The sequence below is a fragment of the Gordionus sp. m RMFG-2023 genome, chromosome 1 (assembly GCF_954871325.1).
Source record: "Gordionus sp. m RMFG-2023 chromosome 1, tfGorSpeb1-WG-v2, whole genome shotgun sequence".
NCBI lineage: Eukaryota > Metazoa > Nematomorpha > Gordioida > Chordodea > Parachordodidae > Gordionus > Gordionus sp. m RMFG-2023.
The window spans coordinates 24,839,022-24,864,856 of NC_088775.1; the positions used below are offsets into that span (position 1 = coordinate 24,839,022).

The 25,835-nt window shown below is 29.0% G+C and overlaps 1 protein-coding gene across 3 annotated transcripts in view; it reads right to left on the reverse strand.

The window, feature by feature from the left end:
* Positions 1–4,315: 4,315 nt before the first annotated feature.
* LOC135924462 (short transient receptor potential channel 4-like) overlaps positions 4,316–25,835 on the reverse strand; it is an 86,628-nt gene continuing 65,108 nt past the window's right edge. For all 3 annotated transcript variants that reach the window (XM_065459542.1, XM_065459645.1, XM_065459592.1), the window contains 12 exons: positions 24,857–25,091; positions 24,612–24,746; positions 20,099–20,238; positions 19,907–20,022; positions 17,528–17,642; positions 13,347–13,468; positions 12,876–13,071; positions 11,656–11,853; positions 10,851–10,892; positions 9,845–10,070; positions 8,443–8,619; positions 4,316–5,138 (listed from right to left, as the gene is read on the reverse strand). In XM_065459542.1, coding sequence (XP_065315614.1) covers positions 4,375–5,138; positions 8,443–8,619; positions 9,845–10,070; positions 10,851–10,892; positions 11,656–11,853; positions 12,876–13,071; positions 13,347–13,468; positions 17,528–17,642; positions 19,907–20,022; positions 20,099–20,238; positions 24,612–24,746; positions 24,857–25,091 — 2,466 coding nt within the window. In that variant the 3' untranslated portion in view covers positions 4,316–4,374. The remainder of the gene's footprint in view (positions 5,139–8,442; positions 8,620–9,844; positions 10,071–10,850; positions 10,893–11,655; positions 11,854–12,875; positions 13,072–13,346; positions 13,469–17,527; positions 17,643–19,906; positions 20,023–20,098; positions 20,239–24,611; positions 24,747–24,856; positions 25,092–25,835) is intronic.

Sequence of the window (25,835 nt, forward strand, 5' to 3'; positions counted from 1 at the left end):
ATATTTTATTGTATATTTTAAAATCACATAAAATAAATTATTCATCGTGTTTTTTTTAAAATATAAATAAAATACTAATTTATTACAAATGAGCCAATATAAGTTTTACCATCATATTGAAAACAATAGAAACTTAATTTTAAAAATTGCACTCCTGTAAAATTGCAAAAAAAGTGGATAGAATAATCTAATTTTCAGTCGACAATTTTTAAAGAACATATAAAAATATCTCAAGAAGTTATAGGGAAATAGAAGGTACTCTGATATCAACGAAAATCAATTCTTTACTGCCCAATATACAAAAATTGGTTAATGGATGCTAATTTTGATAATTTTAGTATTAAGATAGTATATTATATAATACAATTTTAACTATCTTATCTGATGTGGAATATTTAAAAAAGATACCTGGCTAGCAGACCTCACATCCATTAAGGGAGGGGGGGAATTAAACAATTCCGACTTTATCTCGATGTGGATCTCAAAATAAATGAAATGAGGGAATAGATTAATGAAATTTAAATTCCCCAGGATTTCAAAGAGTTTCAAAATTGTATTAACCAGGGTTGTGCATTTGACCGGTCAAATACGTTTCGGTCAATTGACCGATATTTTACCGGTCAAATGTGGTCAAATTCAAATATATCTTTTTTTAAGTTAATATTAACTTTATTTTGAATATAATAGTAAAATGAATCTATATTATTAATTTTTTAAATTCATTGTCATTCAGTAACTAACGTGTAGCTATCTGTAGCAGAGTTTTGTTCTGATTCATATTCAATATTATCATTTTCTTTAATATTTTTTTATCAATTTTCCTGATGTCTTAGATCTTCAATCAATTTCTATTTTATAAGAATATTAACCCAAATCGACCTATTTCTTTCTAAAGAAGTAGAACTAGGAATTGTTAGTCTCTTAATGGGCAGGGTGGACAAAGTTTAATCTATTAACTAGAGGTCGGAATTAATTGTTTCTGGAAATTACTACTTTCCACATAATTTGCTATATTAAACATGCTGTTTTTGCTTCTGAAATTAATTATAACACTTAAAATATTTTGGTCATCACTACCTTGTAAAATAGCTAATTCTTGAATTATATCACATACATTAATTTCACTATTAGTGAGTTCTCCTCTTGATATTGTGGACACAAAAAATAAGCAAACATTGTGATCACATGTATTTACATCGTTTTTCCCTTTTTTAAACTAATTTATTTTTCCTTTAAGTTTTTTAGAGTATTTGACCGTATCAAATACTCACCGGTTAATTGACTGAATTTGAATGGTCAATTGACCCACTTGCCAACCCTGGTATTAACACAATTCCGATTAAAAATTTGTAAGCGATGATTTTTATATTTAAACATAAATTAATTAAAAACTAAATTCTGTAATATTTTTTTTCCCATAACCCATTAATATTAAATTTTGTTTACATCAATCTTTCATCAATTCTCTAGTGATCGATAGAACTCTTTCTAGTATAGAGAATGAGATCTAAAAATAGCCATTGATGCATGATGATGCTGAAATAACATTTATACAATTATTTAAATGAAAGTTGATATTTTTTTTATACATAATATTTACGATGTTTCTATAACTTCTGCAGCTAATAATCCTTATGCTATTTTCATTTCATGATGTAAAGTAACATTTCCATATTTAATGTTAATGATTCTAATGGGCTCATTTTATCTGATAAAAATAATCAGGGCCAAGGGGGGACAAAACATGAAAGAAGATTATAATCATCTTCTGTAAATCTACCTAAAACGATCTACAAAGTAATCCAAAATTTTATAATAATTCTAAAGAACTCCAATTGAAGTCCTTTTCACCTAAATTGCAGTTTGATATCGATTAAAAAATCTTGAAGATTTGTAGAGTTTTTATGTACCCTTGATGATTTTTGAGGGATGAGATTATATTTTATATAAGTTTCTCAGCCTTAATTCTTATCAAATCAGAAGAATTATCATTTATTATATTTTTTAGTACATTAAGTGTTTAATACCATTTTTAGCATCCACCAGGGGCGTCATTAGCCTTTACAATCTCAGAAGGCTTAAAAAAAATTTTAAATTATTTTCAAAATTACCTTATTTTTTAGCTAACATCTAAAATTACAAGTTTTTTCCTGCATTCCTCACCCCACCTAGTGGCTCTACTGGCATTCATAATATTAGTACCAACTGACTATAGATACTTATTTAATGGATCTATATTAATATCTCATAAATTAAAATGGCCAATATAATGTAATTTATATTAATGCATGAGATAAAAGACTAGAGGTTTCGGCTGAATCATGAGTGAAAATCTCTGAGTTTCGAATTCTATTAGAAAAGTATAATAATACTTCACCAATAGCTTCAAAATTCTTATAAATGATACGAGATGTTTCTAAATGGCCAGTCCACTTCTGGTCTAAAGGTTTATTAAGAGTATGCCTGTATATATATAGGATACGTTAAAGCGATTAGATAAATTAAAAAATAAGAAATGATAACAATATTGTTATACCAATTTTGAACCACAAGGTTCAACTTGTGGTTGTAGCAATGTATATAAGGCATTTTTTACTAATTTTTTTTGAAACAGGGTTTGTAATCCTCGGCTAGACACGATGTTTGCATATCATATGCCTATCTTAATATAATCGATAACTATTTAATTCATTAAGTTGCTTACATTATCTAGGAAATATAACGAATAATAATGCTCAGGTTTTCTCAACTTTGTATTAATTGTATAAATTAAAGAAATAATATTTTTCTAAATTTTTTTTTGTATTTTCATTTAGTTATACGTTAATGATGAATTAAAATTTATTAACTAAATAATTTTTTTTAAATTTCGTACCCAAAGATTTTTTAAAGGGCCAGGTTTTGAGGCCTAAAAAAAAAATTTTTTTGAGGTAGGGGGGGTGGGTGCCCTGAACAAGTCACAGAGATAGCTTACGATAACCATTCAGGGTATTCCTATTTATGCATATGATAATAAATTACTTATATATTATTATGAAATTCTAAAAAATTAGGTCATTTTTTATGCAATATATTTTAATTTTTATATAACTTTCTAAATAGCCATTTTATATAATATATATACTGTTTTATATAAAATGCTTTATAAAAAATTTTTGTCTCTAATTCTTGTTAAAAAAAATCGCTCAAATTTTTTGCCAAATTTAGCGTGCCCTAATATTATTTTAGAGTAATAGCACGCCCCGCCGCAAATTTTAGGACTATAGCACTGATTAGATGATAAAGTAACATAATAAATAAATTAAAGCTCAATTATATTTGGTTAAGTTATAACGTTTGAAAATGAGGGGTTTTATGTTCCTGGTTGGTATACCGATTTAAAGAGATTAATTGCAAAATAATCTAATCCTGCTTTCCAAAAGATCGATTTACAACGGCATTTATGACAAATTAACAATTAACATATTTATTTGATTACTTAAATATATATCTTTCGTATAATAATAATATAAAAACAATATGGAATAAAAAAATACAATTAGATTAATTTTCTAAGTTTATATGAAATCATTGTTTCTTAACGCCATTTATAATTTGATAGACAAAAAATATTAGGTGATAATTTATAGTTCAGCTTAATTAGCATGTGTCTTATTAATTATTGCCATTTAAAGTTTATAATAATTAATAAATGAAGGAAGGAAGACACTAACTAACTTTGTAAAAAACATCAAGTTAGAGGTATAAAAATCGCCCACCCGATTTGACTATTTAAATAAAATAAATAGAAAAATACTTGGAGCTAATGCTACCCTTTATCCAAAAAAACAAAATTATTTTTGAAAGAACAAATGTTTATGGCAATTTTTTTAAAAAATATATAAGTTATAAAAATATTTCCTTTTTTATGAAAAAAAAAATCAAGTCGCGCGCGGAGTATTATTTTGAGTATTTATTATTAAAAAAGGGCGTGTGTGCACTTACGCCAAAGCATTTTGCGATTCGATTTGTATTATCATTATATGGTTAAAATTGCTACTAATTGCTATATTTTTTTTATTTTATATGAGAGGGAAGGGTGGGGGGGGGGGGGGTATTTATTGTGTGGATTGAAATGGATTTTTTTAAAGCACCCTGAATAAAATTTTATTATAATATCATCTGTTTTTTCCAAAAATAAAAAAATTTGCGTTTTAAAATTAATATTTTCTTTTCTAATAAAAAAAACAGTATTAATAAAAAATAAAATAAATGTATGAGTTTTATTTGGCACATCTTCTTAAAATATTGCGATTTTTACACCACACGTTCCTAAAATATCTAACATGGAAATAAAAATTAAATTATGTCCTATCGATTGTTTTAAAAGTATAATTAAATGTCCAAGAAATTGGTAGTTTTTAAATGTTTGGAAGGGGGCAGATGTTCTTCACTCCCTTTAGCGGCAGCAGATAAAGGCGGTCTGGGTAGGTGTTCCTCTTGTGAAGTGGCAGAATCGGCAGTAGCTCCTGCTAAGAACGGGTTAAGGCTAGTAGGAATACTGGATGATACCGGGGGCAGTCCAGTCACAGGTTCTGGCTTCAACGGGGCGGGCATAGCCGCTGGCATAGACATGTCTACAATTACAGTTTCTGTCCTAGTGGGAGTAGTTAGGATGGCAGATGGTGGACGTACAACAGGTGAAGGGGGACTGAGCGATTCGCCACTTGTGGCCAGGTTGGTCATTTCGAAAGAAGCGGCGGCATCTTTGTCTTCAGAAAGTTCCCTAATACCCCCACGGCGGGACCCGAGAAGTCGCTTCCTTTCTTCATCGCCATCGTGATCATCTTCGTCTACCCGGTGTCGATGATGTAGAAATCCTCTTTTGGTCCCAGAACCCAAAGTGGGGCGGTGTTTTTTATCGGTGGATATTATAGAGGGCGTTCCAGAAATAATAGTCACCGGAGGCATAGTAGAGGTGGGGGAGGAAGAAGCGGGAAGTGGGCTAGATGTAGTTACTTCAGCGGATTTCCCAGAAGACATGGCAGTGGGGATAGTCTTAGATTTGAGCACACGGAGAAGTTTGTCCCATCCCCTATAATTCTGGGGTCGATGTTTGTGACTTTTACGTATGCTGTTGAGCCTCTTAATATTATTGCCTAATATTAATATTATATTTGTGATAAAATATAATGTAACTTTTATTAGGGCATTTTTTTAGTAATTGATCTTAGATTTTAAACCAATAATTAAATATTTTTAAAAATTTCTTAGCTTTATTTTAATATTAATTCTATTTAAAAATATAATGCAATGGTTAGCATAGTCACATATGAAAGTATATCAATTTATTGAAGGGAAAGGAGAAAATCATTTTGTTAGACCTGTGCGACGCCCGGCCGATATTTTTGGTTGCGCTGATATCATAATTTTACATATTTTTAAAATGGAGATCCAATGTTAGAAAGGGTGTTTGAACCACTTATGATTGGGTCATGGTTTACATAATCTGATTATGAAATATTTTTTGTTGAAGATTCTATCAAAAGAGAGAAATTATTATTGTTCTAAAATCTGCAAGGATTGGATTTGAGTTCAAATCAGATCAAAAAAAATTCCTAAGTACAATAGATCTAACATCAGATATGCTAGATATATTAATAGCACTCAATCTATACCCTGATACCGACTTTTAAATTGGCGATTCCAATGGAAATAATAATAATGGCACAGATATGAAAACAAAATAAATGTCCTAACCAGGTGGCATAGTATATTAATTATGCCTGAAAGCACTCTCATGCCTCTATTTGCCCGGCCAGCCGAATCCCGCATAGGCAAAGGCCTACCTTAAACTTGGCATCACTTTTTAGAAGTGAAACAAATTCAATAGTAAATGATAATGATAGCTCGGAAATCATTTCCTAAAGGAAAATATGCGAAACGTTACGATTTCTAGTTTTTGATCTGCAAGTAATAATATGAGTATGTTCATTGATTTAATTAACTTTTTATTTCAAAAATAATCTTCGTGTCGGCCGCCGATAGTTTCGTCGGCGCACAAATCTAATTATACCTAATAAAACGAATTTATCGATTAATTAACATGAGGAACATTTATAATTTTACTTTTTTCCACATCTATAAAACACTTTTTTAAATTTTTCTCCCCAAAAAATATGTAAAGGCGTTATTATCACAAAAAAGTAAAGCCCTTTTTCCGAGTTACTTGATACTTTATATTTTAACCGTTTTTTATTTATTGTCTAATATTTTTTAATATTAATAAAAAATATATATAAACCAGTTTTTGAAACAAATTATATACTTAATCATTATTCTTTCATCTTTTATTCTTATTCGTCTAAATATCATCAATTATATTAGATAGTAGTGATAGTGAGGATATTAATAGTGAATTATTTTAATCACTACTTTTGAAGTGAAATGAAGAAAAAAAACAATATTTGGTTTCTTTTTTTTGTGAGTAAATCTGACATCTATGAGGAAATTGGTACCAAGAATCATTGATGATTAATTATCTAAGTTATTTGAGTGAGAAGATATATCATTGAAAAATCAACAATTTCCAAACATAAAAGACTTGTTAATAAAATACAGTATACCCATGCCATCCTTGGCATCTATACTGAACAGGTGCAGATATGAAAAATAATTATTATCAAAAATTATTAAATTTTTTTATCAATGATTATAGGTATTTAGCCGGTCAAATACAATTTAGTTAATTGACCGGTAAAGATGGTCAAATTTAATTATATGTTTATATGCAGTATTCACTTTATTAGTTATAATAACAAATATACAAAATATATTCATAAATAAATGCACAATTTGGTAATATTTTAAATCATTCTTGATATTCACTTTCTCTGGCCGAGTCGTTTTCTGGTTCCATTAAATAAACATAACAAAGCTAAATAATTTTCCCGTAGTCAAAGCTTTCAATCGGATCAATTTCTTTCTGAAGAAGTTGAATAGGGAAGGGTTAGAAAGATATTTGCCACTCCTCTTAAAATGCAAGGTGGCAAAGTCCCTTCCACCATACCGATATCTGATTAATTGTTATGGATTCTACAGCAATCCAAATATTTTGTTTACCAAAGATACCTCTTACTTCGTATACTTCGTCGAATTCATTATTAGTGAATTGTTGTCCTTAATATTTAGGATCTAAAAAGTAGGCAGTATTATGATAGATCATTATTTCTTATTTAAAACACATTTATATCTTTTTATATTAGAGAAAATATTAGACAACTAAGAACAATTGAATAATATGTTGTTCTAAGATAAAAACTCTTTTTTTTCTTAGGACATTTCAACAATGACTTGGCTAGTGGTTTAAAAATCTAAAATCTTAAAATTTTTCCTCCAAAATTGTTCTTTATTTAAGGTATGATCCTAAGGTATGATCCTTTTGATCATATATCACAATTATAATCGACTAAAGCTCTTTTGCAAATGTATTTGATAGAAGCCCGCCTTATTAAAAACTAATCCAACTTAAAATAGATGATATGGCATGTTGATTTCTATAGCGGCAAAATACTATACTTGGTATATTTTTATCCTAAAAAATTTAACATTTTTTTAATAGGATATATGTGAATTAAATATCTCTATTCGTTCAAATTCCCGAAAAAATAATTGTAATGCCTGTGCGACGCATGATCCATAAAATTAAATATGGTTAAGAGACGATTTGGATTTCAAAATTCTTCAAGCAGCTTTCATATTTATTCGCATTATTCGTATCTAAAGATTACACCTTTTAGGATTTAATTCTTCATATTTTTAAAATGCTGGAAAATATAAGCTGCAGTATAGCGATTTTTCTTAAATTTCGTTAGAAAAAGTATATGTGGGATTGCGTGTTTTCTTAATTTACGATTTAATTTATCACCTAGAATCTCTAAGCATGTATGACATATTGACTTCATGATGTTATGGAATATAGGTTCAAATATTACGAAATAAGCCTTCCACTGAGGAATTTGCAAAACAATAATTTATACTATAGAAGATGAAATAAAAAAAAATCAATCTATGCAATATTTTTTCATATATTTTTGAATATTATTTTTAAGGTAACGTAAATATCATACTTTTTTTAGAAATAACCTAAATGTAACGATGTATTTTAATGGAATGTAACGGCGTTACTTTTTTTAAATAATGTAGGCAGCTCTATTAAATACAGATAAAGATAGTATATAAAATTGATTTTATAAAAATCTTCTTTTCAATCCAACAATATTACACAGCTACAAGCTAACTGTGATTTTAAGGCTTGATAATTAATTGTAGATTAATTAATATAATGGTACCTACATTAGAAAAAAATAATAAACTTTTTGCAATGATAAATAATAACAAATTATATGGACGAATGTAAGTTCCTCATTCAGAAATAAAAATTTAAGTGGCAATATACTAAACCCTTAGCTGTTCCGTTACTGGATCCGCCATTAGCTTCCGAGATAAGTCCCCCTACAAATCCGGCCTTGGCGGTATCAGTTATTATGGATTGGCTTTGTTGGACGGGATTCACGTCCAGGCTCCCTTTCATAAGCCGACGTTCTTTTTGAAGGATCTTTTTGTTGGGTTTGATGGTACCTTTGATTTTTTCAAGTGAAAAATAAGGATATTAAACCATCGCTTGAATATTAAACCCATCTATATTACATATTTTCTCATTGAGATAAGTAGGAGGAATGTTACCCTAATGGTCTATTTTAAACATTTGCATGGGCCAAATTTTTAGAAACTGATAGAATTTGAAAAAATTCAAGCCCAGCTCTGATTTCCTAATTTGATTATTTTTGGATCATGTCCGATTTTTAAAATTGATTATTAATTTTGTCCTTTTAATAAATTGCTCCAAAGGAAAATCTGAGTTATCGAATGTCCCAAAATAATTTCCCAATTAATTAATTGACATAATCGAAATTTATTAATTTTTAAATATACCTGTCCTGGATTTTAAAATAATCGATATTTTTAAACCTGGCCAGGTTTTACAATTTATTCTATAACCCGCATCAATATTTTAAATTATGCTGTCCAGGCTATTGGATCTCTGATTTTACTTAAACTGAATGTGAACTAGAGGTATGCAATAAAATATTTTAAGCGTATAAAAAAAATTTACTGTAAATATAAAGGTTAATTAGTATCGATCCAATTCAAAAAGGAAGCGAATAGGAAGAGAAATCATATAGAAAAATTGAATAATAAATTAGTAAAGAGCATTTAAAAATATGATAAATATAAGACCAATAAATTTAACAATGTGTAAAAAGCTTATAATAAAAAAATAATAAGATGCTTATTTAACTTATTTAAAAATTCTTCAATTCTAATAGATCTATCGTTCCCTTACTATTTTAATCAACTCTTCCCTCTAATGTTCAGTAGCATTAATATATATACGAGAGATTTACAAAATAAAATGAAGCAAAAACAAATCTTTAGAGGCTAGTCGAGGTCCGATTTATAAATGGAATAAAGAAATTATTCATTATGTTTTATATATTCTGAAATAGAGCTCAAATAATTTTTTGTTTGCTTATTATATTATAATTAATTACAAAATATGATATAAATGTGAAATATTTCTCACCTAATTTTTTAAGAAACTTTACCCTTTTTTTATTATTTTATTCGTGATATTTAGGACTCGCAACGCTTGGGCAAAATCGCATTTCGCTTACTATAAGCGAGGTCCTAATATGAGAAGAAAGGACAGGGATGAAATAAAAATTATTTTTTGGGATATGCCTGACCCGGTTAAGACTCTAATATAAACATTTGGACCGAAGGTATCGATATAAATACTTACGGCTAGCCTGTAAATTCAAAATATTGCTTTCCTCAGCGTCTTCGGCGAATTCGCTTGAACTCTTCAACATATCGACAGTCTTCTTAAATATTTCGAGCATCTCGAACCGAAAAGAAGATATTTCCTGTTTTATTTCGTTTATGTCATCTTCTGTAACGCCCGAATACTGCTGTTTTTTCCGCTGCATATTAGTGATGTAACGTTTCACTAAGGATCTTATAACCATCTTGGAAAATGAATGATAGGATAAATATATATTCTCCAATTCAAAATAAAGCGAAAATTTTGAATTTAAATTTTATTCTTAGTTCGAACTAGACCTATCGAAATTTTTCGACATTCGATTCAAAAAATATTTTTTAGTTTTTTTAAATTAAAGCTACTAATCAAATATTATTTTTTTTCTGGCACTTTTAATATTAATTTTTTATAGCAACCTCTTTGTTTAAAATATCTTAAAACCAAGTTAAAGCAAATATAAATTGACAGATTGCGCATAATTCCTCATTCATAGTTAGCGCGAATTCGCAGGGAATTATACAAAATAATATTTTTATCTCGGCCAAGAAATCGCGCTAACTATGAATGCATGGTAAGAAAGAGAGGGGATGAAATATTAGTCTTGATAGCGTATACTTTTTATAGACACATAAGTATAAATATCGCATGCAATCTAAAAGAAGACACAATTTAGATATTATAAAAAAATTTATACTATTAAAATATCAGAAAAAATAATAAAATATTAAAATAATCAAATTATTTATATATTTGAAAATTTGAAATTTATGATCGAATGCCTAGTCCAAGCACTAATATGGTTTAAAAAGGGATAATTTTAATTTAATTTCTGTTGCAAGTGACAAACTATCAATTATTTACATATTTAAAATATAAAGCTTAATAAAAATTATTCATTTATATCGAATTTTATCCGTATTCAATTTGAAATTTAAGTATATGAATATGCTTTCTTTGTAAAGTTTTAAAAATATAATAACTTTACTTGGTATCTTGCCTCCTTTTCATTTGCTTTCTGAAAAATTTTCTGAAAAATATATTATTATTCTATAATTTTTTTAATATTTTTGAAATAGACGATTTGTTACCATCAATAAATAATATTTTGCCGAAAGAAAATTTATAAGGAAAAAAATATTATTAAAATTATTTATGAGATTTCAAATTCAACAAAAAATAAGTGTTTAAAGGATTTTATATTTTTACAAGATATTTTTTTCCTCCTCGTGGGTTCAAATGAAACAGGGAAAGGGAAGAGGGGGGGGGGGGTATTTCCTCACCCCAAGAAAAATTTGCAAGCCTATTAAATATAATTTTATAAATAATGAAAATCATCTCGAAAACCATAGCTACCTATCCCCAATGTGAGCCTCGATGTGATGGGTAAACAAAACTCCAAAGGTGCCATAAATATAAAGCCAATATTACAAAATATACATTAAATAAAATAGATTGCATGAATAATATAAAATTGAAAGAGATATTGAATGAGCTTACCACCCGAAAAAGTGAAAACTAAAAAGAAAAAGAATCTTACTTAGTATAAAAATATACAAATTTTATTTGGAATCAAGAATTAAATATGGAGGACGATTTATTTTGAAAATTTTGAAAATAAACGACGTTGCTTTATAGAAAAAGCAATATAACGCTTTAGGAAGGTAAAGAAAAGAAAGAAAGAAAAGATAGGAAGGTGAAGCGTCAACCAAAAGTCTTCCTATTCTTAATAAAATGAATATGCTTATGGAAAGAATATTGTATGGAGCGATATGGAATAGTAAAAATAAAACCTTGATAGATCTCTCTTGATTTAGTTTACGATCGATAGAGAGCACACAATAAAGTTTATCGGCGATCCATATGCACAAGTAATATATTGATTTGGGGGAAGGAATAATGTTGAAAGGAGGCGGAACCGTCGCCCCTTCATCGAAATAACTAATCCATAACTTGGATCTTGCGAATTTCCATTCAGTATCGGCGGAATTCTTTACAAAAATCGAAAATTTTAAAAAATAATATTTTGTTATAAAGTTTTTAACACTATAAATGTTTTTATCAGTGCGTGTTAATTTTATAATATATATTGAATTAAATCAATCTAATACGTTTCTTCATTATATTATATAATGTCGTAAGAGTCTATCAAATCCGGATTTTTAGAAAATCCTTAAAAATCATTATAGTGCGCGTATAGACTAAATCATGTTTATCATAAAAAATAAAGCGTGTTATGAAAGATTTACGTTTTTTGAATTTGCGAAAAAGCTGAGTCCATGAAGCATAAGTCATAATTTTCTACTACTACGACACATATATTATACCTTATATTACACAAGATCCATAAACACAATGGAATCGACATATTTTGATTAAATTACCATTAAAAAAAAACAAGTGATTGATAATGATGAAATAATTTCAACGCATATAGCTTAAGTTTTTTTTATCAAGCGATAACGTAATATAAATAATTCTACCATATGGCCTGCGTCGCCAAAGTTTTCACAGAGTATACATTTTTATAAAAGTTGTCTAAATAAAAGGCAAAAAAATATTTTCGAAAACCAATTCCCTTTATTGCTTTAAAACACGGGTAAAGCAATATAGAAAACTGGAAGTTAAAGACTAAAATTGGCCCCTAATTATTTTTTTCTTATGATAGACCTTTAGCATTTATTTTTACCTACAATTTGATTTATAATATTTATTTTTACTATAAATAGTTTTTGAAATAAGCATTTTAAAAATTTTACAGCTGCGAAGATCACTATTTTTCGCAATGAGACCATGTATCTCGGGAATTAGGTGTGCCGGAGAGCTAAAATAAGTGGCTTCTCATTTCCTTATCTTCTAAACAATTCTATAAATTTTTAACAATTTTAAAAGGGGTCGACCGAAAATGTGCCTTTATTGATCGATTTGACATGGAATAGACCGGGAACAGATCCACAAAACCCATCTTCATATATATGCATTTACAAAATATTAAAGTCATTATATATTTTACGGAAATAATTTGATAGGAATTGGACATCATGGCAATCAGCATGTTAAGTAGAACGACAATAGCTATAGCGCTGTAAACCCCAAACATAAGAAGACCTATGAATTCTGTGTAAACATGGGGTTCTTTGAGTTCGGTGTTATCGAGGTCCACGAGGCCGAATATAGCCCAATATAGAGTTTGGACCGTTTCAAATAAGCTAAATTGCATATTAAAAAATGGATGGTTACATATAACATATCTTATTTATAATATACAATGTATAATAATTCATATTCAAACATTAACAAACTATTAATCCATAAGGAATTATTTATTAGTCTTGAATTCTCTTTTAATTATATTTTTCTAAAAATATTTGTTTTTCCTAGAGCTTTTTCTCAGATGTTACTTATTCCTATTAAGAAATTGAAAAAATTTCTATAAAATACTTTTGTTTGTTTAATGTTTAAACTTTTCAAAAAAAAAATTAACTTAGAAAAGCGTTGATATCTTTTCTGACATGAATCGCTATTTTTATCCTTATTGCATTCTTCAGCCCTCATTTCACCATAATACCAATATAACTGAGTTAAGCCGCAAGAAAACGAAAATACCTTTTCCAAAAAAAATCATAGTTTATCAAAATATCAAAATAAACGGTAAATAAATGTTTATAACAAGCTTATTCTTATTGAAACTATTTTCAACACATTATCAAGGAAATAAAAATACAACACTTACATGAACTATACATATTTAATTATTCTGACCCCTTCTACAAAAAACCTTCTAATTTTCCCCTACCACCAACATCAATATTTTCAGAGCTTAAAACATGATTTCTCTCAATTGAAACTTCTCACAAAACATTTTCAATGAAATAAAAATAAACACTCACTGGTACAATAAATAATTGATTATTCTGCACTCATCTACAACAAAAGCCATATAATCTAACAATCCAGTAAATAACCATATACCAATGTTTTAGTTATAGACTCAAACTGACAAACTTCTTAAGTATCAAACTTTATTATCATCATCAGAATGAAAGAAATCTGTCCTGCCTGTCACAAAGTTATTCATATTTAAAAAAATGACCATCAATACAAACATGGCCCTCCAGCCCTTCCTTGCTCAGAAAGGTTACTTCCACATGTTTCATCAAATATATTCATGCATAAATTGATCCCTGATATAACTAAATTATTCCCATTTTAAATCATTAATTTAAGTATTGTGGTGCCAAGAAGATGATCAATTTACCACATATCCATTCTATAAATTAATAATAACTAAGGAATTAATCAAATGAATCCTAAACTTAGCTGATGACTTTATCCAATCCTTCATTTAAAATTTATTAGTGTAAAAACAAATGTTATATAATTACATAAGTTCAGTTATCAAAGTAACAACTCATTCCATTGCAATACAACTCTTATAATAGAATCTCAAAAATACAAACAAATGGTTCATGTGGTCCTTGTTGTCCTAATATTTGTCAAGCAAAATTTTGATAGCTATTCCTACATATATTCCAAAATTAATGGATAATACATGCCTAAATAGCTATGTGAAGTAAGAATACAACAATTATATTGGCAACTATAATCCAAATGCATAATTTATGCCCCTCTTGCCATAAATATACTAAAATTACCAAAGCCAGAAAGTTTCAAGTTCATGGCCCCCCATCCTCTAGATGCCTAGGTTCAGGGTTAACATGCATAACACCTACAGATCCTCCTCCATTCTGCCTATTAAATTTAGCAAGCCATCCCCCGCCTATTGTTGCTACCAACTTGCCCCCTAGTCAGCAAACTCCCAACTTACAGCCATGGGCCAATGATTTTTTATCAGTACCCAATGTTTCCGCCATATCCCGTATTCCGCGTGGTGCTCGCAATTCTTTTGCAGAATCCTTTAACAAGTTAATCCTATTAACAGTAAACAATCCTGCAAACCTACCCTTAAAATTCCCGATAATAAAAATATCCAATTATCTAAACACATTAAAACTTCATATCTCTTTTCAACCCTGACTCTATTCCAACCCCTACACCTCAGACCCACCAATCCAATCCACTCCCTATTGCCCCTAAGGCTAAAATAGTTTCAAATAAAATAAACAGCCTTAATATCAATTCAGCCCTTCGGGTCATGACCTCTGAAGATTCCTTAGCTCCAAACAATGAGTCCACTCTAGAAGCCTTGCTTCTAAAACACCCTTTCATCCAAGACATTTTAAAACCTAACATATCATGCAAAGCCCTTTTGCAGAACCTTACCAGGTTATTAAATTTAATTCTTAATGGGCCCCTCCCACCACCTATCATTCCTATTCTCTTTGGTGCCCGCCTTATAGCCCTCAAAAAAAAGGATGGAGGTATCCGCCCAATTGCTGTTGGGTCGTTCTTCAGAAGGGCTATCTCTAAGATCATTGCCTCACGAATAAAGGAATCTCTTTCTTCATTCCTGTCGCCACTTCAGCTAGGGTTTGGTGTACCTGGAGGCTCTGAAATTTCGGCCCATCTTGCTCGCATTACCCTCTCAAATAATATTCCAGACAATGTCGTTTTAAAACTTGATTTCAAAAATGCTTTCAATACAATCAAACGTCAATATTTCGTTCCCTTGTTTTGCCACAAATATCCTCAATATTCTACATACATTCTCAACAGTTACTCTAGCCCTACTTTTTTAAAGTACAATAACAACATAATAAAATCTCAGGAGGGAATCCAACAAGGTGACCCCTTAGGCCCAGCCCTTTTTTGCATCGGGATACACAAGATAATCCTGGATATTCAATCTATATCTAACCTCACTTTAAATTCCTGGTACCTCGATGACGGTATAGTCTCAGGCAACCTCTCCACAGTCATGTCCATTCCCTCCATCATCGAAAATATCTCTTATATAACAGGACTATCTCTCAACCTCTCCAAATGTGAGATTTGTTTCTTAAACGCTACAACATCCATCCCTTCAGAAACCACATTCCTAGCCATCAACAGAGAAGAGATGACACATCTTGGATCACCGATAGGGGGTGAAAAAGCAATTTTTTTAAACAAATCCCTCGACAATTTATCTAATTTAAACTCACTTTTTAATTACCTACCCGCTCATCCATCAATCCTTTTTTTTAATCAAAAACTATTTTAATATACCTAAAATCCTCTATGCCCTGAGATCTTCACCAATCTTCAAATGCAGCCATTTGCTAGTTTCCCACGAAACCCAAATTAAGGATCTCCTAGAAAACATATTAAACCTTAAATTCTCCAATTCATCTTGGCTCCAGGCCACCCTTCCATGCAAGTCGGTGGTATTGGTATCCGATCCCCCTTACAACTTTCCCTCTCAGCCTTTATCTCATCTCGTCTTGCTGCTCAATCTCCTTCAGATACTGACCTCTCACAGGCCCTCACCTTTTGGGACAACAACTGCTCCCCCACCCTTAGCCGTCCCGCTTCCAGTACCCAAAAAGACTGGGATGCTCCTCTGATCGCCCGTTCCGATGAATATCATATTTCGAACAGGACCTTTGAGGAAAATCCCAATAATTTGGTACTAAATGCAAACTCTGGCTACGAATGGTTGGAAGCCATCCCCAGCGCCAATCTTGGCCTCCTCATGACTGGCGAACAGTGACGTATATCTATAGCCCTCCGCCTCGGCTGTAATGTCGTAGTTCCCTCCATCTGCATCGACTGTGGTCAGCCCATTGAATCGAAGGCTTACCATCCCTAGCACTGCAAGTTCTCCCGTGGACGACAACCTCGTCATAAATCTATCAATAACATTTTACTAGCCGCCCTCAAAAAAGTTAATATCCCATCTACCCTCGAACCAGTAGGTCTTTCAAACGAATACGCCATACGCCCGGATGGTATTTCTCTCATACCCTGTTCTAATGGTCTTCCGCTAACATGGGATTACACTTGCGTTGATTTTGCAGCCAAGTCTAACCTCTCATTTTCTGCTATCGAAAAGGCAGAAATCCTTAAAAAAAATAAATACGCTGGCCTCGCCAACACTATGTTCATTCCTATCGTTACCAATACCCTAGGCATGTTTGGAAACGAGGCCCTCAATTTCATTAAAATCATAGGAAAAAAAATGAGACAGATCTCAGGGGACCCCAATGAAGGATTTTACCTTCGCCAGCAGATTTCCCTGGAAATTTGCCGGTCTAATTTTTTAAGTATTCACTCTTCTCTTGGATGATATATATCCCCCTTTTTTTAAATATATATTTTTTTTTATAGTCCTTTTTAATGTCTTCATAGATTATATATATATTATATATTTATTTTTTTTATATTTAATTTTTAATATATCCATTTTAATATATATTTTTTAATCCTCTGTAATTTAATGATTATGAATAAATAATAAAGTTTAAAAAAAAAAATTTAAGAAATATATCACAAAGAAAAATATAGATTTATATAAAATATCAAAGTATTTTATAATAATTCGAAATTATTATTAGTGTTATAAAATATCTTTGATTTGTCATTGAGCCCCCCCCCCCAATCTTCTTACTGCAGAATAAAAAAATTATAGTAAAATATTAAATAACGAAATGATCCTACTATTCCATATAATAATTTAATTTATATATTAAAAAAAGAAGAAAAGTTGCAGATAAAAATACTTACGACTAATAGAATGATAATGGAAAATCTTAAGACGTCAAATGTCATTCTACCCAAGGTGATTTGCAATGGTCCCAGGTAAGGATTCACAGTGAAGATATAAACGAGTTTTAAAGAGCTTTTTATGTAAATGAAAATAAATCATATATTATCAGAGTTTTTAAAGCATACTGTCAAATGTATCTAGAAAAGATGCATGGCCTAAAATGGTGTTTTGAATATGAGATACTTTAAATATAACAGTTCTATGTCAATAGGGCCAGATATTTACCGCGAAACATTTTTCCCATTTATCGCGAATGTTAATTTTAGTGAATAAATTTTATTGGATAAAATTTTATAGTGAACGTTTTATCGCAAAACTACATTTGAGAAAATTATTGGGCAAATATAGTATATCTAAACATTATAGTAATATATTTAAAGTAAAACCATTATCACGAATCAAAAATTGTAAAGACTTAGCAACGACGTCATTATCGCAAAACTATAATGAAAATAATATGGAGAAGGACACAATCGCGAAGACAATATCGCAGTGTTCAAATATATTATCTATAAATTACTTTAAAGGCCAGATTAATAGATTTAAAAAATAGATTGAAAAATTAAAACAATAATAAATAAAACTCTTAATTTTTTTTAATTTAAAATATCAAGCTTAAAACTGAAGAAAAAATATTTTGACCCACATTCAGAATTTAAGGCTTCTTCGCAATTAAATAGGACGTGTTAAATTAAATATAGAAATTCTTAAATGGGTGATTTTTAGTAATTCTGGCATGAATTATTTCCCATTTTCGTCAATATATATTTATCAAATTATTTCTTAACTTAATTATTTTACGTAGAGCGTTAATTATTTATACCAAATTATAACTGGTATCTTTAGAATTAAAGTATAAAATTTTTGCATCTTGCGCTGGTGATTATATTAATAAATTCACCAGGTTGCTATAAGAAATATTTTAAAATAATTTAATTTTAGATTAAATTTTAAAATCTTTTTCTCTGGAATATTTATAAATATAGAGTAATTAATTAAAGACAGGGCAATAACCAAAGAATTTTAATTAGGTTAATCTTCTTTGCAACCTCTTTTAAATTATTTTTTTTTAACTTGTATATATCAGAGACCTGAATTTTTTAAAATTAATAAGCGGGCAGGGCCGTATATTTTAAAACCAAATATTTCAGATCGCTATTAGCTATAAAAATTAAAAATAAATTATCTGGGCCGGGCAAGGTCAAAAAAACTTTTTAGAAAAAAATCCGGGCCGGGCCTTGCAAATGACGAACCTGAAGATATATCAATTGCAAAGGCCCGGGATGTGTAAACATTTTTTTGGCCCAGCCAGTATTTTTTAATTTTCAGATTTATTTTAATTTAGATAAAATAGTTTTTAAATGATAGGAAATACTAGAAGTGATTGAATGTGATATATTATTCAATTATACAACAATTTTTAAATATATTTTATTTTATTATTTTATATATAATAATCGCGATTTAAAATATTCGGCCCGGCCTGGGTGTATTTTAACTTGAGGCCTGCAGGTCTTCTGATATAATATATAAAGTCTAAAAAAATAGCGCTTTTTAAAGTGGTGCAGCGAATGGAAAACGATTTTAATGAATTTTATAACAAACAAATAAACTCTACAAGGGAAATTTCTTAAGGTTTATTCCGCATATAAAATAGGCCAAAAGAAATAATGCTTTTAAGATGAATTCTCTTGGCTAAGCATAGGGTTTATTTTATAATTACGTGAACTATTATTTGAAGAAGGACAGTAGAATGTTGCAAAGCTAATTAGAAAATTTCCAAATTTCCAAATAGGATCAATTCTTTGAACCGTTCTAAGAGTTATTAAGATTTTGATTCAATTTCTCGATAAATATATCTCTGATCTCAAAATGTTTACTCTGCAATTATGGCCCAGAGAGAACGTACAGAGAAAAATTTCAAAATTCTATTTAATCATAACATAAGAAAATTGATATTAATTTTGATTCAAGGTAAAAAAAAACATATGTCAGCGTAAAGCATTGCAACAATGGAATCGCTATAAAGGTTTTGCTAATAAATTCCCGCTAATAGGTTCACGATTCTACCTTCATTATAAAAGTTTTGGCAAAAATTTCGCTGAATTAGCTTTGCAATATTACCTTGCTCTAAAGCCCTTCACGATAAATGACATTCGCAGTAAATGAATAATTAGCGAAAAAATGGTTCGCAAATAAAGTTAAGCTATATTGACTAGTTTTATGCATCATTTTGATTTGATTGATAATTAGGAAATGGTAACGTATTGATAAGAAAATATCTATTTTTTTAAAATTCAAATTGTATACTTTTATTTTGAAATGTAAACTAAAACCTGAAGATATTGGCAGCAGCGAACAAACCCTCGCTTATTAGAGTCGGGTCATTAGCCACCCAATCTTTCCTAGGAGCGAAGGCGGCTTCGTTATGTTCCGATATTTCCTTTTGAACCTGTATGTCATATATTTTAAATTTTATTATATTTTGGTTTCCGAAATTATTAAATAAAAAGAAAGAAAGACTATACCTGCAAATAAGCAAGAACTCTTAGAGTTATGGTAGCGATATACAGGGCGTTAGTAATAAAATCAATGACGTTCCACATATCTTCTAGGTACTCCTGAAATCCTTCCACCCAAAGTTGCTTTATTTCACCCCAAACTAAACCTTTTCGGCATTTAAGAGATAAAGATCAGAGATAATAAATTATTGTAAAACTCCTCATTTTTTAAAAAGAATCATTTGTATAATTATATTTTTTAAAAAAATGTTGGTTGAAAAACTGTTGACAAATAAATAGATGCCTTACAGGGTTTCCCATCCAAAATCTCAATCAAAAAAAAATTGGCAATCATAAAAGAAAAAGTGCCGATCAAAATAGAAAAGTGTCAATCAAAAAAGGAAAAGCGTTATATTTTTAATTATTTAATAAAAAAAAATTGTTGACCATTTTATAACCCTGAAATATGATTTTTAATAATTTTATTTTCCCTGTCAATTTTCTTCATCTCTATTTTTATGTCATTTTTTAATTATTCGTTTTCTCTTTTTCATTATGCTACACTACAAAACAATTTTTTGACTTTTTATAATTGTTTCGCCTATTTTTTAATTAGTTTATTTCATTACAATTGCCGAATTAATTTAAATTAAATAGAATTACCAAACGATATATAATTTAAAGGTTTCAGTCCTTTTTGTCATTGATACAAGTATATCTTTTAAAATGTCTTGAAGATATGGTAGTAACAAGGAAAAAAAACATTGATAGTGCTGCAAAAGTTCTAATAATTGACGCGAGGATAATATTAAAAATATAGCATCATGTTTTAAAGTAAGCTATAAAGCTGTGACAAATATAAAATACTTTTAGCTTAAAAATGGAATAAAATATATCTTACCCTCAAGTGCATGCAAAAAACTAAATCTTAGATTGCACCTCATCCTTAAAAAAGTTATGTGAAATGATTAAAGAGAGATATGAAGTAGACATATCAAATCAAAAGGTGACTATTTGGATTTAGGTTTAGTTTTATAAGGGTATCAATCACTACATTCAATTAGAGAAATATCCGAATAAATATCGAGAGGAATATATGAATTGGTTTTGGATGTAGCTTATACGAAAGAAAATTTATTTTTACCAATGTGAGCGGGTTTTCAATATTAATGAGAAGGTTATAAGGATTCTCACAAGTAAATAAAATGGCTATTAAAAATGTCCAAGGGATAAATACAATAAATTATAATATCAATATACTGCTCTCATGCGGAAATATTCAGACTCGATGTTCTTGATGGCCCCTGCAAGACTTAGAAACTTTGTAGATAAAATACTAAATTTTTTGAAGAAAATAATATGATGAATATGATTTTTGCGACGGATAATATCCAATTTCATTATAAAAAATTATAGAATCGATAGAAAGGAACAGGAATACATTAAAATATATATCAGAGACCTATTTTAAATATTTTAAATATTTTAAATATACCCGGGCCGGGCCTAAAAAATTTTTTTTAAAATATATCCGATTGTTAAACTCGGGCCGGGCCTTAATATTTTTTATAAAAATTTTTACATTATGAGTTAATGGTTATAAGATTATTTTATATTATAGTTATGATTAATATAATATTGGGTGATGGTTAACACTACCTAACACCCACAGATCGATCTAATTATTAATTTCCTGCAAATTTATTCAAAGTATTAATATATTTTTTTATAATTCATATCTAAATTATTACAACATATTTTACCAAAACAATCAAATAAAGGAATATCTTAAATAAGCCCCAATATTCAAGTATTATTAATATATTTTTTTATAATTCATATCTAAATTTTTAGAATATTTACCAAAACAATCAAATAAAGGAATATCATGGCACCAAATACTAATGATATAATTAATAAAATTAAAAATAATATTTATTCATTTAGAAATACAAATAATATTTTAAAATCTAAAATATGGGCTAAATTTAACATCATCATAGATGAAAATAAAAAAAACATTGGCTACGCACAATGTAAGAATTGTTCAAGTATATTATCTTATAATTATAAACATTGGTAAATCCATGAAAATTAATAAATTTTTTTTTACACCTGAAAAACCAACCTATAAATGTAATATAAAATATTTAAAAGAAAAATTTATAGATCATTCCTTAACACTTTGCGCAAAAGATATTAGACCTTTCGAAATGATAGCTGGGAATGGGTTTCTTGAATTCAGCCAGGCTCTAGTCGATGTTGGGGCAAAGTATGGTAAAATAGATATCAACTCATTGATTTCACATCCTACCACTCTATCACGCCCCCTTAAAGAAAAATGTAATAAAATAAGAAACATTTTGGTTGATACTATTGCCCCAGTAATCAAGAATCTATTTATGGCTGCTTCCACTGATATATGGTGCGATGACCATAAAAAGAACTCGTTTATAACAGTTAACATGCACTATATATCAGATGACTGGAAGTTAGTGAAGAGAAACCTATTTACCGCTAAATTAAGTGTCAAAGACTAGCAAAGTAGTTAAGGATGAACTATTAAAAAATTTTCATAATTTTAATTTTAACACTAACGATTTTATTAATATAATATTTGTTACAGACCAAGGTAAAAATATTATAAAAGCATTGGAGTTAAATGAACGATTAAATTGTTCTTGTCATATATTAAATACAATTTTAAGAAATTCATATTTGGAAAGTAATGCCCCATTAATAAAATCAACAATAGATAATACTAAAATATTAGTGGGGCATTTAAAACAAAGTAATAAATGTGAGCATTTGAAGGCCCTTTATCAAGATATAGAAGTCCACTGGAACTCTAAATACAATATGCTCAATTCTGTTTATTCTCAAAATGAAGAAATTATAAAAGTTCTTCAAGAACATGGGGGATCGGAAAAGTATTATATTATAGACTTTCCGATCCTTCAGGATCTAGTCAAAATTCTTGAGAATTTTAACAGAGCTATTGTTGAGTTACAGTCGGACTCTTGTACTCTTTTTAAAGTGGTAATTTGGTATTATGAACTTCTTGAAGTTTGTAATACCTTTCAAAGCGAAAAAGGAGAAATAAAATTGATTTTACTTAATATAAAGCATTTTTAATTGAAAAATTTGTTTTACACAAGTATCATTTTATTTCTCTTTTTCTCTGTCCCAAATTCAAGCAATTACGTATGTTGTCAGGGACAGATCGCAAGATGACGGAAAACTATATAAAAGATTGTATTAAATTACAAGAGGCTCAGGAAGTAAATGAAATACCATCGACCAGTCAAATTACGACTGTTGTCAAACAAACTGAATCGTTTTATGACAAATGGGGCAATGGTAATTCTGGTAATATGTCAATACCCGATGATGAATATTATAATTACATAAATAAAAAAATAGATGAAACATTTAAGGTGGATAATTTGTTAGAGTGGTGGGCGGCTCATCAAAGCGAATTTCCAATTTTAGCTAAATTGGCAAAACGGGTATTAGCAATTCCTGCTTCAAGTGCAAGCTGTGAGCGGAATTTTTCCACTACTGGGAGAATTCTTGAAGAAAGAAGAAGTAATCTTCAACCTGAAAAGGTAGATATGCTTCTCTATCTTCATGATAATTTGTGAATTTTTAATATCTTTCTTGAGTATAGGGTTTCTTCAATCATGCTGGTTTTTTACTTTGCAAACTGTCAAATATTTATTGCATTTATTATATTTTATCTTGAGTCATGAAAGTTTTTAATCCAACATTTTTCATTATTTTTTTTTACAATAATACAATTATCTTTTTTTGTTAAAAATTTATATTATAAAATAAATTATATTAATATTGTGCAATTAGATTATATTTTCAAAATACTATTTATTATACATGCATTTTTTTAAATAGCGATTTATTTTTATTTTATAAATTAAATACAATATATTATATTCTCAAAATATTTTCCATTTTTATAAGTTAAATATTAGTTTTATTATTTTTAAATGCAATATAAAATATAGTATATGCTCAAAATATTATTACCATTTTTATGAATATTAGTTTTATTTTTATAAATGCAATATAAAATATAGTATATGCTCAAAATATCCATTTTTATAAATAACAGTTTTATAATTTTTATAAATTCAATATAATATTCTCAAAATATTAGCTTTTTACATGTATTTTTTAAATAATAAGCGATAATACTCGCTGAAAAATATGGTAAAATACCTCATAGGTGAATTTTTGTATATACCAGGTCGAATATAATTTTAAAAAATTCCGAGCCGGGCCTGAAATTTTTAAATCCTGGCAGGGCCGGGCTATAAAAATTTTTTTAAAAAATATCCGGGCCGGGCCGGGCCTTAAATTTTTAAATCCGGGCCGGGCCTAAAAAATTGAAAACCGGGCCGGGCCGTGCAAATGGTGCCTCTGCAGGTCTCTGATATATATTAAGCTTAAATTTATAAAAGTAGCAATTTCTGACTAAAAACAGTAAATTAAATTCTTTTTTAGGAAATAAATTTTTTTAAACCTGCTATCCAAGCCAATATCATCCACTCAAAATTGGTAGGCGGAGAACCCCTGCGTTCGTTTTTGATGTGCTGCTGTTCACCCTGAACTATCATAGTTATATTTTCAATCCGCTGAGATGCCAAAATCAACAACACTTATTATTCGTACGATTAATAAATTAAATTATATCTATAAATTTTAAAAAGAGAAAGCGAGAGTAGCCTAAAAGTATATATTATTTATAAATAATTGATAAGTTCAAACCCAAAAAGGTGATATAAGAAGCGCTGTTGCATATGAATTTGATAAAAGGTTTTTTCATGACGCGCCCGGGCATATTGTGAGGAGCCAATATGTAGCATATAGAAAGGATGGGGAAAACGGCGGCTATGGAAAGCACTATAAGGGTTCGAGATAATAAGTTGCGCCTTCTGTAACCGGGTAACCCCTCAGCCCATATTGCTCCTAGGAGCTGTTGACAATTGGGATGAGATACAAACTATTATGTGAAAAATCGAATTGTATAAATATTATAAATACAGTTAGTTATACGCACTTTTATAATATTATAGATTAAAAGAGAGGATCATATTGATTAAAAGATCATCATAAGTTTATTAAATAATGCATTATATCGAAAGCATTTTTTAATTTTAAAAATCATAAATATATCCTGTCAATTTATTCTCGTGTCCGGAAGTTAATTCTATGGTTATTTATATGTAATCTCTTTTATAAGTACCAATTTTTCCATTTAATATGACATGTTCTGATCAGATTTCCGTTTTAAAAAGGCTTTAATAAAATCAATCATTGTTAATTGTTATGTCTGGAGAATAATATTTAGATTTTCACAAAAATTCGCAAATTCTTGCAACCGTTCTAGTGTTTTTTTAATGTTTTGATTGTGAAATAACTAAAGATAAGTTCACCCTAAGAAAAGTGCTACTCATCACATATATGATCCTATATTACATATTGTATATATAAAAGAATCTGAACCCGAAAAAAAAGTTATATAGGTTCGGTTCGCCTTAATAGATAATTACAGAACCCCATGCATCTGCTCAAAAAATAACTTTTCGAATGTTGCCATTTTTATAAATACATAATAAATTTTAATTATCTATAACTATTTTTATTTATTTTTTTTTTAATTTTATTTATTTTATTTAATTTTATTTTTTTTTATTTTATTTTATTTTTTTATTTTTTTTCTCTTTAGCTTTCACCTTTTCTGGTG